This window comes from Mustela nigripes, chromosome 5, assembly GCF_022355385.1.
Source record: "Mustela nigripes isolate SB6536 chromosome 5, MUSNIG.SB6536, whole genome shotgun sequence".
Taxonomy (NCBI): domain Eukaryota; kingdom Metazoa; phylum Chordata; class Mammalia; order Carnivora; family Mustelidae; genus Mustela; species Mustela nigripes.
This window is the reverse complement of record NC_081561.1, coordinates 136,273,301-136,290,166: the sequence shown is the minus strand read 5'-3', so window position 1 is coordinate 136,290,166 and position 16,866 is coordinate 136,273,301. Positions and strand designations below refer to the sequence as shown.

Genomic DNA, 16,866 nt, shown 5'->3' with positions numbered 1-16,866 from the left:
TTTTTTTTTTTTTTTTTTTTTTTTTTTTTTTTGCCATGGCTGAAACATGCCTAATTAATAAGGAACATTTCAAGGAAACAAATTAACACTTTTCCATCAACTTTTTAAAAAATAATTTGATCCTGAGTAATGCTCCAGCTGCCAGAGTGAAAAGGACTTGATGAGGGAGGAATTAGTAGGGTAGCCAGGCCTCTGCAGTGCTGAGAGACAGAGTCCCACTTCACACCACCCTCTTTTTGTCTTTCCTGTCTCTGTGCACTGAAATGTCCTGACCTGGCTCCTTTGGCTCCACACTCCTCTCTTGTGTGCCCATCTACAGTATTCCCTAGAAATTCCCTAGAAATATTCTCTGCTTATTGGGGCTTCCTCCAGTCCGGGATGTGGCCCCAAACTGTCCTACACCCCTCACCTTGAAATCTATAAAACGAATCCACGTCTATGTTTGGAAGGCTATATAAACTATTTCACTTCTAATAAGGTGTACCTGAGTAAGTTTTAAAAATTTGTTAGTTAAGTTATAATTGCCATTGGTATTCCAGAGGACCCCAAGAGTATTGTCTCCACAAGATGAGAGACCTGGAATTGGATATACAAAGATTGTTGTATTTTTTTATTTCCCTCATTAATGTAGAGAAAGTATTCCTGGAAACAAGGTGCGCAGAATTTTTTCTGTAGCCTCGGTGCATTTCTTATAGATGCTACTTTGTGGTTCTAACCTCAGAACTACATGCTTCAGGTTTGTAGTCTATCTGGAAGCTCAGCACCTAGCCACTTCTTGGATTTTATTAGCAGATACATTTCATTCTCATTTTTAAGTTTGCATTACATGGCAAAGATATCAAACCATCCAAATGTGCCCAATGACGTGCTAATGTTGCACATAATTGTTGTTTAGGAAGATTATTTAGCCCGTTTCTCTCCCCAAAATATATATTATGTATCATGTGAAAATGGTAATTGCCTCGATTCTCTAGTCCATTCTTTGTACTATCTATGACGGATGTTCTACTTTAAAATAATGTTGGTAGAAAAAATATGCTCCATATGAAGTACATAGAATTCCTTTATTTCACAGTCTTCATTTACTAGTTTTTAGTTTTTATGGGAAACACTTTCCCATTGTCTTCAGACTCCCGATTTTCAGGTGTCACTGATTAATGGAGCTTTGTAAAATAAACAGTTTTCATAAAATTACTTCTTGGGGCCACAGTTTCAAGCTATCCTAGTTATTGATTACTGAACTAAAAACTATTGGATTTTCATTGTTTTGCAAAAGTAATGGAGTTTTGTTTTAGCCTAATTTATTTTGAATATGAGTTTCACCAAAAAGTCTTTAAAATATTATTTTCTGATCAAAAGCACTACCTTCCCTAAGTTAAATGGACTAATATTTAGTGTAACAGAAATATATCTTTTCTCTTTTGTGTATCTATATTTGGGCCATTACCCACTCTTTAATATCCTCAAAATACCACACACACACACACACACACACACACACACACACACAGAAGCAAAATGCACATTTTTATCATTTTGCTACTTGTGTACTGACTTGTAATTAACTCTTGACATAGAATCTAAATGATTGGACTGTACGAAGTGCCTTTTTTTTTCTAATTTAATTTTTTTTGTGTATGTGTGTGTTCCAAAATTCATTTTTTATGCACCACACCCAGTGTTCCATGCAAAACGTGCCCTCCTTAATACCCACCACTCCTCTCCAAAGCCCTCAGTTTGTTTCTCAGAGTCCACAGTCTCTCGGGTTTGTTTCCCCTCCCATTTCCCCCAACTCACTACGAGGTACCTTTGTTTAGCCAAAGGATTGTTCTCCTGTCAACATAGTAATTGCATTTGATCATTTGATCATTGTTTATTAGCAAAAACAAATAAACCAAAAGTAGGTATTTGAAATTATAAAAGAAAATTGTTTATAAGTTATATTTTAAGCCAAGAGATAAATATATTTGTCTTGGACCATGACCTGACTCACTGAGACACTTACAAAATGGCATACACTTTCTGGCCACCCCAGAGTCCTTTCTAAACTGTTACATCTCACTGACCTCTCTGTGCAAAAAATCTCTGATCAGCCACAATACATTAATAACTGTCTGATGATACAGAGTTGTCACCCTTCCAATGTTGTTTGCCAACACTGGAGGGAATACATGTCACATCAAGAGAGCCCTGACTGTATAGTAGTAAGAGCACTGAACTCATCATTCAGATGCAGATGGGATTCTGGTTCTGGATCTGCTTCAGGCTGATCGTGTGGCCTGGGAAAAATTAGTCCACTTCTTTGATTTGTTGTTCAGTTGCTTTGTTTACCAAAATAAAGATAAAATGGGACACAGAGACTAGTCTACCAAATCCAGAATGACAACTGTAAGGCTCTTGTACTACTAGTCCATTCTCTCCAGCAAGTGATGTGGCTAATCTATCATGGTTTTTACTGCTATACCCAGATTCAACCAGAGAATTTCTCTCAACGCAGTATTCAAAGCAGCCAGGCCACAAACTGCTAGAGTTGGGATCGATTTCCCATTTGGGGACTAGATAATCTGGCCTTTCTAACTCTGAAATTCTGTAAACATTTCTGTTTACTTTGAATAGTTTTAAAGAACATGAAAATTTGAATCATTTATAAAATAAGGACTAAATAAAAATTATCAGGATTCCATGGTTAACTGGAACCTCATTTTTCTTCACTAGACTCATTTTATCTTAATTTGATAGAGTTATCATATTCCTCTTGGTTAAATGTAGAGAAAGTCTACATTCTTAAAATTATTTATATTTAGATAACTTATTTTTTTTCATGAAGCCATTGTGTTTGAAATTATATTTCATTACTTGAAGAGCATGTTTTATGCATTTTAAATAAGTTGAGCATTATGTTACAAAATAGATGTTTGTAATCTGGAGACAGTATAGCCTTCATTTTTTGGTATAGTGTATATTTCAAGAGGGAAAGGACAAATTTTCAATTTAAAAAAAAGAAAAACACATAAAGAACAGCATTTTTCAAAAGTAAATTTTTTTCTGTGATGTTCTCAAAGACAGAATGAATGGGGGTAGTAAAGAGGAATTTAAGATTGACAGTACTCTTACTGCAAATTGTAGATGCTGATGGCAGTTTATATTTATTAAATATTGAAAAGACAAACCCAGAAAAATGAATAACTTTAGTAAAAAGTCTGTTTGGGTTTCCTGGGCTGGCTCATGGAACTCGTGAACTCCTCTAAGTCTGAGCACCACATTGAGTGTAAAGATTAAAAAAAAGTCTATTTAAAAGCTATTACCTACCATAAACAGCATTGAGCTGTTGAATGAATAATTATAAATCTTGCAGCAAACGTAAGACATACCTGAAATGAAGAATACTGCTCAGCTTTCTACAAATCTCTTTAGTGATGGCATTTTCCTTAACGTGAGCTGTAATTCAGCTCTCCTGATGCTTACCATCCTTATGACACCGAGCAACTAACTTACTTTAGGGATCTCTGGCCTCAGTTTCCTCATTTTGCAGAATAATGGCATGGAGAAAGCTCAAAAACTCACTAAATCTCTAACTTTATGGCTCTCTCCCATGGTGATTTGAATACTGGTAGGGGTTGTTTGCTACTTTGATTGCATCCTGAATTTCCAGTTGTTATCTGGGAGAAAAAAAAAAAAAAGCAGTAAACCTATTTAAATTCCAAAATTCTCTAAAAATAATGCATGAGTGATAGATTCTGTGTTTGCAAGTATGTACCCCTTTAAGCAAAATTTAGCACTTTTGATGATATAAATTGTTTTTTCTAACCAGGACTCATTTGACTGTACTTTCCTAGATTCATTTATTTGTGCCTGCATATTTTTATTCAAAAAATATTTGATTATTTCCTATGAGCCAGATACTGGGTTAGATGTTGGGAATATGTTGGTGAACAAGAAAAACACTGGCCTATTATTTACAGATCTTACATTTCAGGAAGACAGACAAATCATCTCAAACGCAAGTAACCACAGAATACCCTCTAGTTCCATTCATGTTGTTGCAAATGGCAAGATTTCGTTTCTTTTGATGGCTGCATACTATCCCATTGTGTGTATGTGTGTGTGTGTCACATACACACACACAAACACACACACACCATGTCTTCTTTATCCATTCATCTGTTGATGGACATCTAGGTTCTTTCCATAGTTTGGCTATTGTGGACATTGCTGCTTTAAACAGCCAATCAAAGAAAGACCATTATCATATGATCTCTCTGATATGAGGAATTTGAGAGGGAGGGTGGGGGGTTGTGAGGAATAGGGAGGGAAAAAATGAAACAAGAGGGAGGAAGACAAACCATAAGAGACTCTTAATCTCACGAAACAAACTGAGGGTTGCCAGGGGTTAGGGAGGAAGAACAGGGTGCCTGGGTTATGGGCACTGGGGAGGGTCTGTGCTATGGTGAGTGCTGTGAATTGTGTAAGCCTGATGATTCACAGACCTGTACCCCGGGGCAAATAATACATTATATGTTAATAAAAATAAAATAAAAAATAAAAAAAAAGCAAGCGACTAAAAAAATGTGATGAATATAACGGGGATGGAGGTCAACAGTGGTATTTAGATGAGGTAAAGTCAGGTAGGGTCATTCTGCAAAGGGAAAATTCAAGTTGATAGAAAGTCTGAAGACACTGGTGTCATGATACTTAAGGCCTATTATTGTTATTATCATCATCATCACCTTATATTGGGCTTAAACTCTGTTATTGACAAAATGGTCTCACATATATTATCACAATATAAGTCTCACAAGAATCCTTTAGCCATTGGGAGACAGGGCACCATTTTACAGCAAAGGAAATAAATGGATTCTCAAAGAGGCAGAACAACTATTGTAGGCCATCCTAACTATATTACCTGGTAAAGAGAGGACAGAAGCCCAAGGTCTTCTCGTTCCAAATGTGGTGCCCTTTCAGTGTAATATGCTGACTAGTAATCCCACTGTCCAGTATTTTCTTCATGATACTTCCACAGATTTCTATAAACCCAACCTTAGAACTTGAGACAAAATGAGAAATAATGTTCATAACCACATGCCTGAACTCTCCCTAGACAAGCAAGATAAACTTTCCCATCATTTGGGCACTGCCAGGAATATGGCTACTGTATTTTATCCAGTGATCTTTGTTCTAAGAAATCAATTCCAATGGTCTTACTGGCAATTTATAATTATTTTCAGCAGAAATAATTAACATGACTAAAATATGACTAAAAGTACACATGATATAAATTTATTATAACCAATGGGGGAATCAGATATTCTTCACAAAATTTAACATGAGAAAACCAAGTTTAGTTAAAATTAAAAAGAATATCACTGGTAAAATTGAGTATGAACTTATAAAGGAAAAAGGAACAAAAATCAGAATTTTACTTCAAAAAGAATCCTAAATAAAGCAACTTTGGTAAAATTAAAGATAAAATGGGAAAAAATGGAGAAGAAAAACATAATCATGATACCTAAAAATTGTTTAAGGAAGTCACCTAATTAATTTGAGGAGGATCTCCACAAGGGAAAAAGACTTTCAGTAAAAATTCATCTTTTTCAGCATAATTCTGCCCCAAATGTCCACGAAGTCAAAATTCCCATTGCATCTTGATGGCTAGAACAGAAAGGCAGGGTCAACACATAGCATACAGCCCTCTGGTGACATTCACTCATCTGCGTGTTCTCCTCCACTGGGTGGGGAATGTAGCAAGATTAAGCAGGTGTGTCACCCAGTTGAGCCGGCTTTTCCCCAGCCACACTAGCAAGACCTGGGTCTTCATGGCCTCCGCTTTTGTCCCACACTCATGTGGAACCTTTGGCTCTCATGCCGTTCTTCTCCCAACTGGTTTGTGGAGTTACAGGCGGAACATATTTTTATGTTTGCAAGCCTCTTGCCTCTCTTCTTCCTCTGTCTCCTGCTCCTTGCGTGAGGGTATAGCTTCCCAGCTCCTCCCACAAAGTCCCCTAAGCCTTCTAAACACCACTTGCCACCTCTGCCAGCGTTCCCAGCACTGCTCTGGCTGCTGGGTGAACGCGGCCAAACTCAAAAGGAGCCGTGCGGTGCCCCGTCCCACCCGAGAACTTCTTTTTCTGTTAATGCTGTGACTGGGAATGGTGCCTTCCCTTCCCCTACCTAGATGGGAGTCTGTGAGGACTGGTACTACCAGAGCCCTGTTGCGCAACGGTAGCTCGTCTTGTGCTTCTCAACTTTCTCTTCCCTTAGGATGACTTCTTTATGGGAAACTCCTCAGTCCCACAGGCACTGGACCCCAGATTAGATGGGATCATGAGCCATCCAGTTGTGCCTGAATCCTAGGGTGACTATGGCTCAGGCCCGTGCTGGGATCCCCCCCACCCCCACTAACTTGTATTATAGATGTTCCACAGTCTGAAGCATAAAGATACCACCAGATGAAACTATAGATTTTTACACCCATGGGGTTTATCCTTGTTATTTGACCTCTCTACACTGCTTTTGACTGACAGCCTTTCCAAACAAGCAGAACTTAAGGTAAATATTTTCTTTTTTAAATAGAAATAGCAAATGAGTTTTGTTACAGGTTACTAAATGTCAGATGACTTTCTCTGTGATATTTCACTATGTTTTTAATTTGCACAAAAATAAAATAAAATTATACAGTGAGAACTCAAGACATTTAATAATTCAAGGTATTTTATTTGTCTTAAGATAACTAATATGGTTCTAACCACAAGCAATTATACTGTATTTAATTATGCTGTTATTTAAGAAATAAATGATCTTCTTTATCATTCATCTAACATTTCCTCCTCCGTTGAAATAAAAAGTTTCTCAAGTTTGAAAGTAGGAGCAAAAACATTTACAAAAACAGTTGAGTGTATTTGGTAAGATTTCACCTTACCATAATACCACTTTGCAGTATGAGATCAGCTTGAACTTCAGTGTCAACACATTCCTATTGAATAGAAAGATAAATAATATTTTTAAATAAAAAGCTTAGAAAAAAATTCTGTATTTTTTATTACTTTGTATTTGATGACTTCAGATGGCTCAGATAACACAGAGAATAAAACCTTAAATGACCCATTTCCAGAACATTTTTTTAAAAAAAATTTATAGTTCAGCCATGAAACATTTAATTTTTTCCATAATGTGGTCTAGCTAAGCCATAGACATTTAGTCTGGATCACCATTTCCCTCATAGGACCCATCTCTGGGGTATAGCAATCGATCCAATTCTGCATGGGGCACAGAGCTTAGGAATCTGGGGACACCGAGATGGAACATGAGCCACTTTAGTTATTAGGACTGTCTCAGACCCCAGGCTCAATCCGAACAATAGGTGGGAAAAGAAGTCATAACCAAAAGGCTTCTGCAAAATTCTTATGACAAAACATTTAGCTATAAAAATAAAACATTTGTATAGATGGAGTACATCATGAGACAGAAAATATGATCACAGTGCTCTCGTCCAGGCTCAATATTGAGGACTGAGGAAACCGATGAGGACAAGTTTGTGATGGCTGGCCTCTTAGGTTTTGCCAACGGGTCACTTCAGAGCAGAGCTCATTTCTGTTCCCGGAGTATGCGCTTATTCCTATTTATTTTTCCCCAGCTCCCTTTCCAGCAGTCCTGCCAGCTCCAACAGGACCAGCATTGAGTGAGGAAAACAAAAGACAACAAAAAACTATCATTTGCAGGATTTATTTACGCTTTTATTTTTAAAGATTTTATTTATTTATTTGACAGAGAGAGGGGGGAAGCAGGTTCCCTCCTGAGCAGAAAGCCCAATGCAGGGCTCTATCCCAGAACCCTGAGATCAGAACCCATGCCAAAGGCAGAGGCTTAGCCCACTGAGCCACCCAGGCACCCCTTTATTTACGCTTTTTAATAACACTGTCCTGACTACTTGTTCAGGTATTCTGAATTCCTACTTATATTTCTCCTTTCAAAGACTCCACTTTAAGCAATTGTTCTCCTTAACCTCTCACACGGAGATCTTCAGATACATCTCGGTATAAGGACTATGTAGTTCTCTGTGCCTTGCCAAGGACCCCCAAGACATGGAGAATGCCTGCTCTGGTTTGCTCTACTACACCCTTCCAGATTCCTGGTTTCTTACTTTGACGCTACAGGATTTGTTGGTATATAAAACTATCAGGAATCAGCACTGGATATATCATGCTGACTTTTGCCGTAGAACTACTCCCTGCCATATTTTTACCTTGTCCCATCAAGAGAGTCACCCCAGCAGTCACCTAATAGGAGGAGATAAATTTGTCTTCTGGCTAGGGAATTCTCCAGTGCCTCAACGATGAATAGAAATGGTAAAAAACTCCTGAGTAAGTGCATAGAAAAGACAAATCCCAGTAAACCAGGATATCTGTGAACTAAACTTCTGGTTTAAAAGACAAGTTGTTTTTTGTTCGTTTTAGTTCAACTCTTAAGGTAGACAAGTATGCAAGGTTATATAGTCTTGGAAAAGGTAACCTCAAAAAAAAAAAAAAGGTAACCTCAAGATTTTAGATAGTTGGATTTAACTCTTTGAAGTTTCTCTGAAATGTCACAAAACTATATTTACTTGAGAACTTTTGAAAAAAAAATTATTTAATGTACCTGTTCTTATTCCTTTTTAGGTCAGTCTCGATTCTCGAGTTAGAGAGGTGATCAACAGAAATCTGTTGGATCCTAATCCTCACATGTATGAAGATGCCCAACTTCAGATATATACCTTAATGCACAGAGATTCTTTTCCAAGGTTTTTGAACTCTCAAATTTATAAGTCCTTTGTTGAAAGTACTGCCAGCTCTACTTCTGAATCTTAATTTTTGTTAAAAAAAAAAATCATTTTGGAGGGCTGGGTTGGGAAATAAAAGTAGTTAAATTACACCAGAAACTGAGTTCCTGGAGAACTACAGTTTAGTATTCCTCAGGCTACTGTGAAAATACAACCATATGGTCTTTGTCTCCATTTTTATCAAGGTTATCCTGGTTAAGTTTGGAGAAAACACCACACGAAAACAACGGATTGCCAAATTAAGTTTGTTTTATTCAACACTCATTCTACTTGCAAGCAAACTGTATTTGTAGTCCTATGAACAGTCTCCTAGTGTATCCCCAGAGACTGCATGTGCAAAGTAAAATTGCTTCATTTGCCACATAGCTGTTGTAATATTTAATCCAATGGCATAACTTATATCTGTATTTAAGGACTTTTGTGCAATATGGTCTTATAGAAATAACTGCAAAAAAAATTGGCTGTGGTTTGCATTTTTAAATATAATCTAAGAGAGAAAAAGCCAATTTTTAAGTTGTAACAATGGTATTCAACATGTTATATACTGTGTTCAGTACACTCATTTTGAAGCCAATATTTCTGTACATGGAAAAAGAGCTATTTATCTCTGCTTGTTGGGAAATCCTAATGGGGGATTCCTCTGGTTGTTCACTGCCAAAACTGTGGCATTTTCTTTACAGAATAGTTTGTTATGTAAAAACAAAACAATAAGAAGAAGAAAAGAGAAAAAAAGCACAAAACAATTTGAAGATATTCTATTTCAATGACAAATCAAAGAGTGATAGTTGTTTTTAATTGTAATAGAGGAAAATCTATGTATATATCAGATGTCCAATACTGTAATTAATTTATTAAAGACTGGCTCTCCAGTTCTAAAACGGTTGTGTAAAGTATGTACTTTAGCAAGAAAAAAAATACTAAGCTCGATAACTTAGTTTTTGGAATATATATTTAAAAAAAGGATTTAATAAAGGAATGCCTAAATGTAGCATCATAAAACATTTTGATGAATAGCATCTGTCCTGTGGCATATTTTCCTTGAAAGCAAAATCCAATGAAAAGCTAAGTTTTTAACCAAGAGAAGTTTTGTAAGGGTTATGAAGAAGATAATTCTCTACTTCAGACCTTAACTGTTTTCATAGTATCTTCAGAATGACTTATTTTAAAAATGTTAAAACCAAACTATTAATACTCATCCATAATTTAAAGGCAGTACAGTGCTCAAATCTTCTAGCTGCCATATTATTTTTTATAAGTACCACTAAATCTTTAAGACAGAATACTTGCCTGATATTGGCATGTACTTTTGACACTCAAGAAAACAGTATCCTATCATGTGCACACACAGAAAAGTCAGTGTCATATTTATATCAAGGTGTTGCATTTGAATATTAATATCCCCTGGAGGCTATTTTTTTAACTTAAACTTAATAAATATAGTAGTGAGTCACCTAAAGTGAAAGTTTTAAAAATATTTATATCCACTGATAATACTGGCCTTATATTAAGGATGATATTAAAATTATAGGTTTTGTCATTTTTTAACTACCTCTCATTTTTTAATTTATTAAACATTTTTAAAATAAACAAGTTTGGGGTTTTCTTTTTAAAATTTATTTTACTTGAAAGGTTGGCATCATAAGTTTTTTTTTCCATAAAACTTAAGACATTTCAAGGATTGTTTTTTTAAGTGAATTTGATTTTCTAATTTATATAGAATTCAGGAGATATGGTTAAAAGGGCTATTATCTATTCCCTATGCAAATATTTTAACTGTTGCAGTGTTTGACAAAATGGGATTAAAAAATTTGCAGAGTAGAAAACAAAATGTTCTGTTTACACTGGCGTTGCTGACTATCCTACCATATTCAGCACTTTTAAATACATTATTTATGAAAATGTAGTTAGAATAGAAGATAGAAAATATTTATAATAATCATTTCTTTTAACAAATGCCTGTTTTTGTCTGAAAGTGTTAGTATGTTAAAACCTACTTTATCCATGTCAATGAGATATTTACTATTTGAATAGTATTCCGTAATACGTTGGAAAAAAGATAGCTACGAAGATGTTTACAAAAAGTCCTATTTTTTTTTTCCGAAAGAGTGAAGAAAAACCTATAAGAATCATCACTTCTATTGTGAAGTTCTGTTGTTCCTAAATTATTTAATTTTTTCTTGAGTAGAATTGAGTTTATAATGCTTCTATGATGTATTCAAATATATGTTGTAATATCATATTTGTTGCTATCTTTGAGGCACAATAAATTGGTGCACATGACCAGAAAATATGTAATATACTATGATACACCGCATGCATCCATCTTTTTACACATAGACTTTATATTCTTGTTGTTACTATATATGATGGTGACCTGCTAGCCATAAGTTATCTTTATAAGATACTTTGGACTATTAGATGAATTGTCTGTTTGACAATACCTTTAATATTTTACCAAATGTAAAAGATAAGGGCCCTTCTAAAGAGTCCTAATCTCTAACCTGGGCATTTGTAGAATACAGACTTTGAAATTAGTATATCCTTTTAAAACCTGATTAGGAAGTTGGGTTGAGAATGATTCGAGAGCAGATTTACACATCGGATGTTGGTAGCCATGTTATGTGAGCATTTCTGCACTAAATTCCTGTCGGGGGGGGGAGGTTTCTCATTTAATTTCAAAATGTCTGAAGTTTCTATCTACGAGTATATCTGTATATTTGCAACTCTACCAATTTTTAAAGTATGGTATAACTCCTTCTGTTTTAATTACAGAGCTATAATAAACAAAAAGCCCTCAACTGGTGTCTATGCTACCATTCCAAGAGCACAATATTTGCTATGGTAGAATTTGATTTTTCCTAGTGAATATATTCCTCCCTGGGGACAAATTAGCACTTTAGAAGGTACATTTTGTGTTTTAGATTGTCAGGATTTCTTTGTGTATTGTTAGCATCTGCTAATGCACATGCTCTTTCTATAGTGCCTAAATTCAGATGTGTCTATCATGGAAAGAAAAGTGGAGGGTATAGATTATATATAAATACATATAACTAAATTGGAGAGCCAGATTTCTTCAGAGATGGATCTTGTACATAGATCACACTAATAATGGATGGCTGATGCTTCTTCTTCTTCACTCTGGATAATTGTTATTATGTTACCCAAAGGTAAAACAGATGTTCCAACAGTGTTATAGGGCAGCTCTAAGCACAATGGGTGCACTGGCATATGAACAACAATAGCAAAACACAATTTTGATATCCATGTTATGGAGTGCAAAAATCAAGGCCATAATGTGGTCTTAAAAAAAAAAAAATCTTGAAATATGTACATAGGATGACCAGTTCTGATATTTGGTCATGGTGCATGGGGCGTTTATTAGTATCCTTTAATGCTGCCTAGGTTCTTACTTACAGAATGAAATGCATATCATATATTTACCTGATAGTTCAGTTTTACAAAGGACTATAGAAATAGGTAAATAATGTCTATATATTAGGGGCAAAAATACATTTTCACCCCATTAAGCTGACTTAAAATAATACCTGATTCTTAATATTGAATGATCCATTTTTTTCTATACACTTTTAACATATTGAAAAAATGTCATTATCGGAACTGTGACAAGTTACATTTGCAAAAAATACAAAAATATCAGATGCTTTGAGGAATAAATATAGAAGGAAGAAATTTTAAATACAATCAGAAAATAGGAAAATAAGAACTCTTTCAAAAGCCACCTGAAACTTCTTAGGTCTAAATGTCTATAGATAGAACCCTATCAAACATAAATTTTTTAAAACTTTGCTCTGGATACAATGGCATATTATTTTGAAAGGTGATAAAGACAGTTTCAGAAAACTTTCTTGCCTGTGTATTTATATTTACCGCTTCTGACCCTAATTTTCAAAATATATTTTGCAAACATTTATATTTGCATGCTCTTTTCAGTTCTTTTTAAATTTCTGACCAATATAAAATGCTTGTTCTCCTGAGAAAACAGTATTAAATCTGTAAAAGTTTGAGTTATTCCTCACTTGTTACAACTGCAAGTATTTATCAATAAAACTGATACCAAAAACCTGGCTTCTGATCTTCCCTGCAACGTTCTTAATAGTATCTTTACAACACATGAGAGTGCGTAGATTGATACTATTGTTCCCAGATACCAGGCTTTACTTACAAATTTGCATTCAAGTTACATTTCTGTCTCATGGAACTTTGGGCAAATATTATATTGAACCTCTCTAAGCAAGCTTCCTCATCCTCAAATGGGGAATACTCTATTTACAGGGTGGCCATGATAATTTAAAAAAGTCAATATAGAAAGAATAAAGTGTTACATATATTATTATTACTTTATCAAAGTTCTCCAGCTCAGTTATTATTCCCATTTCAAGAACGTAAGAATTAAATGCCACTTTAATGTACTTTTCCTCTATTCTTTAGCAAACTATACTTTAAAAATCTGATTTAATTATTTATTAAACAAATACAATCATGCTTATTTTAAGATGGAGGATGGTATGAATCTGTTACTGCTTTGTTCAGGATGACTGAAATTCAGTTTTTAGTTCAAGAACATCACACTGACATACAACCAAGAAGTACGCTTCTTTCAATGACACACGTACACAGATATATGTATACAGATGTGTGTATGTGCATGTGTGTACACAGATATATGTATATAGATGTGTGTATGAATATGTGTGTATAATATTGTAGGCTTAAAATATAAATGTTTAAATAAGATAAATAAAATGAAATCATTTGAAAATTTTATTTCCAATGGAAATAAAAGAACATTCCCAAGGACAGCAAGAATAGAAACATCAAATAAGAATAGAAACATCAAAAAATTTGCCAAATAAGTATGTGCAAATAAAGCTAAAACTAAGTTATGAGAGACTGGCCATTAGAAAACACTGAAATTGGCATGAATAGAAAGTATTCTGGTATGATTTTTTTAAAAAAATTTTACCACAAAAATATGAAAATAAAAGAATAAAAGGTGGTATGTGTTCCTAAAATTTTTCATTAAATGTTAGAAAAGTTTTAGATGCACAGAAAAATTGCAAAGATACTAAAGAGGTTCTATATACTGCACACCCATTGTGACATTTGTCATACTAATGACCCAATATTGATGCATTAAGTCCGTGCTTTATTCAGATTTCCACAGCTTTCACCTAGTGTCTTTTTTCTGTTACAGGATTTCATTCAACATACACATAACATTTAGTCATCCTGTCTTCTCAAGTTCCTCTTAGTTGCAAGTTTCTCAAAACATTTTTTGGTTTTGATGACCTTGACAGTATTGAAGAGTACTGGTCTAGTACTCTGTAAATGTCCCTTAATTGGAATTTGTCTGATTGTTTTCCCTACGATTAGACAGGCGTTACCAGTTTTGGGAAGACCACAGAAGTAAAGTGCCATTTATAGCACATCTTATCAGAGGTACATACCACCATTATGACTTCTCACTGTTAATACTGACCTTGATCGTGTGGTTGAGGTAGAGTTTATTAGGTTTCACCACTGCAAAGCAATACATTATTAAGAGATCATATTAGAGGTAAATGTACTGGACATTAATGCTAAGGTAAAAAAATTCTGAGCAGATTCCTCAGCGCTGCTATTAGGTTCCATTAAATGACTGCTAACAAATACCATGAAAATACAATAAACTGGAAAGTGCAACGGGAAAATAAAACTCCAAAACCGTTAGCTTGAATATTCACTTAATGGAGGTGAAAGTGAATTTTCTCCCTTGAATTACCTTTACTTTATCCACTATATCGCTCGGAGAGTAAAGACTTCAGTTTGTTGTAACAGGTAATTTTAATCAATGATCATTTTGCTGAGTTCTTTTCCATATTGCCCTCAACAGAACAATGAACACTGATTATTGAAATAATGTGAAAGACTTGATTTTCCACCTTTGCTTTAACCTATTTGTCATAAATACAGCTTCTTGTATATGATTTTAGGGTGTTTGCCAAATATTAAAAAAATTTCAGTGTTTGGTTCTGTAAAATTTATACCGAATGTGTCCAATTTTTTGCTACCATGTTCATTGTACTTAATGATCTCTATTTTGTAGTCCACTAATAATAGCGGACCATAAAGGAGTTTTGAATGCATGAATGCAGCTTGAGACACATGCTTGGTTATTTTGCAATGTAGGTACTTATAAATTGAATAGATAATCTAGATGATTTTTTCCTCCAATTTAAGTTGTTTTGGGTTTTTATTTCCCCGTCCTTGAATCTATTTTATCATTTTACCTGTGTACAAATAATAGATTTCCTGAAAATGCTAGAATCTTCAATATGTAATAATAGAATTTGAGCATGACAGTAATGTAAGGAAATTCAGAAGTCTCAAAGTATCTTTTTTTTGTTTGTTTTCAAAGTAAATCAAACTAGTTGTTTTCATTTAACTATATTGTGGAAACCTATGGATATTATTGTAAAATGCACATGCATTACACTTTTAAAAAATGTTTTGAATTAATAAAGAATTCATCAATGTATCCTTAGACAAGTTACTGTTTCCTCATTGGTGTTAACACCATAGGAGTAAAAGGTACACTTATTTATATTACTTAAATTGCTTATGCATCTTAGGGAATATAATTTCTGGCTAGATTCTTCATAACATTCCATAAAGTTATTTTCTCACATTTTTTCACCTTTTATAAATAAACTATATTCTTGAGTTGACTTGAGAATTCAGCTGAGAGATTGATCATACTAATTTACGTGACTTCCCCTCATTTCTACGGTTAAGAAAAAAACTCAGAGTTAAGACTTGGCAACAGCTGATTCTAATAAAGATACAAACGACTTATCGGTCCTGTTCTATACTCGGATCAAAATTAAAATGGTTTCAACCACTATCTTAAAGAAAATACAATTTTTAAAGTAGTGTGGCTTGAATACACAAAGTGAAAGGAACAGTTGAGGTGATCAGTTGGAGCTCTTTAAGTTGCAAAACCTATTTTTGCTCTCTATAATTTGGAGAGTCCTCTCATTCCTCCACTTCACTTTTCATTTGTAAGGAAGGAATGCAGACAGTGCAAGCTCATCTTACAAGAATTTCATACCTAGCCTCAGTTGTCATTAGAGGACTCCAGGATGATTTAACCTGGCCGAGGGCTCCCGTAATTACCCCTTGATTTTTAAAATTCCAAGTTTTCAGCTCTCTCAACAGTGAAAACATGTAGCAGACGCTGCGCAAACTGGTTAAGTACTGGGAGCTCCTGGACTGGGTCAACCCTTGCCTCCCAAGGACCGTCTTGGTTCTCCTTACACCCTCCTAGCCATCCCTCTGGTGGGCTGCCAAAAGCTCTGTTGAAAATGCAAAGCATTATACCAATCAACGTCAACATCCCCGGCACCAATCCGCTATTTCAGGATTGTTGGAGGGAGACGGAGGTGGGGCTACCGAAGGCAGGACTCGGTGAAGGTTTTGCTGCGCTCTGGTCTTCCGGAACTTGGAATCCCTCGATCTGTTTTAAAAGTACTAACCATCACTCGCAGTGAGGGGGGACGGGCAGGAGGCTCGGTGAGGCACGAAGTCGTTTGAAAGCAGGTCAACTTCGCGGCCCACCAAGGCTGGAAAGATTTGGGGAAATGACTCCCCCGGGCGCCTTCCTCAGGAACACGAGTCTTACCGTCGAAACGAGGAGAAGGGAAACCGGCTGTCGCCAGCCCCGCTAGCGGACTACCCCGCCCTCCACTGCCGCACTCGGGATCCTCATTGAGCGCTCGGGATGTAAAAACGCGACGTCAGAAATCCGAGCGACAACCTGCAGCGGCCCCGCCCCCCCCGCCCTACACACCGCCCCCGCACGTTCAAAGAGGCGTTTCCGACCCGGCTTCTAAACGCCGATCACTTCCCGCTCCGCCCCCTTCCGGCCTCCGCGAATCATGCGGCGTTGAAATGCCTGCCGGAAGTTCCCACCGAGGCTTTCGGGAGGCCCTTTAAAACTGGCGCGTGCGCCCGGCTGGCCCCGGTCAGTTCTCGCCGGTTTTGAAACTCCGCGC

The 16,866-nt window shown here is 35.8% G+C and overlaps 1 protein-coding gene and 1 long non-coding RNA gene across 4 annotated transcripts in view; one reads left to right on the top strand and one right to left on the bottom strand.

Annotated features, from left to right (window-relative positions):
• RGS17 (regulator of G protein signaling 17) overlaps window positions 1-15,392 on the top strand; it is a 93,153-nt gene extending 77,761 nt beyond the window's left edge. For both annotated transcript variants that reach the window (XM_059401303.1, XM_059401302.1), the window contains exon 5: window positions 8,652-15,392. In XM_059401303.1, coding sequence (XP_059257286.1) covers window positions 8,652-8,840 — 189 coding nt within the window. In that variant the 3' untranslated portion in view covers window positions 8,841-15,392. The remainder of the gene's footprint in view (window positions 1-8,651) is intronic.
• On the bottom strand, window positions 5,270-16,615 carry LOC132018407 (uncharacterized). Of its 2 annotated transcripts, XR_009404527.1 has the most exons (4): window positions 16,494-16,615; window positions 14,313-14,353; window positions 6,917-6,970; window positions 5,270-5,649 (listed from the first exon to the last, which is right to left on the bottom strand). It is a non-coding gene; the product is annotated as an uncharacterized LOC132018407 (long non-coding RNA). The 2 variants fall into 2 exon arrangements; XR_009404526.1 differs by lacking the exon at window positions 5,270-5,649 and having other exon boundaries at window positions 6,703-6,970.
• Between the last annotated feature and the right edge of the window lie 251 nt (window positions 16,616-16,866).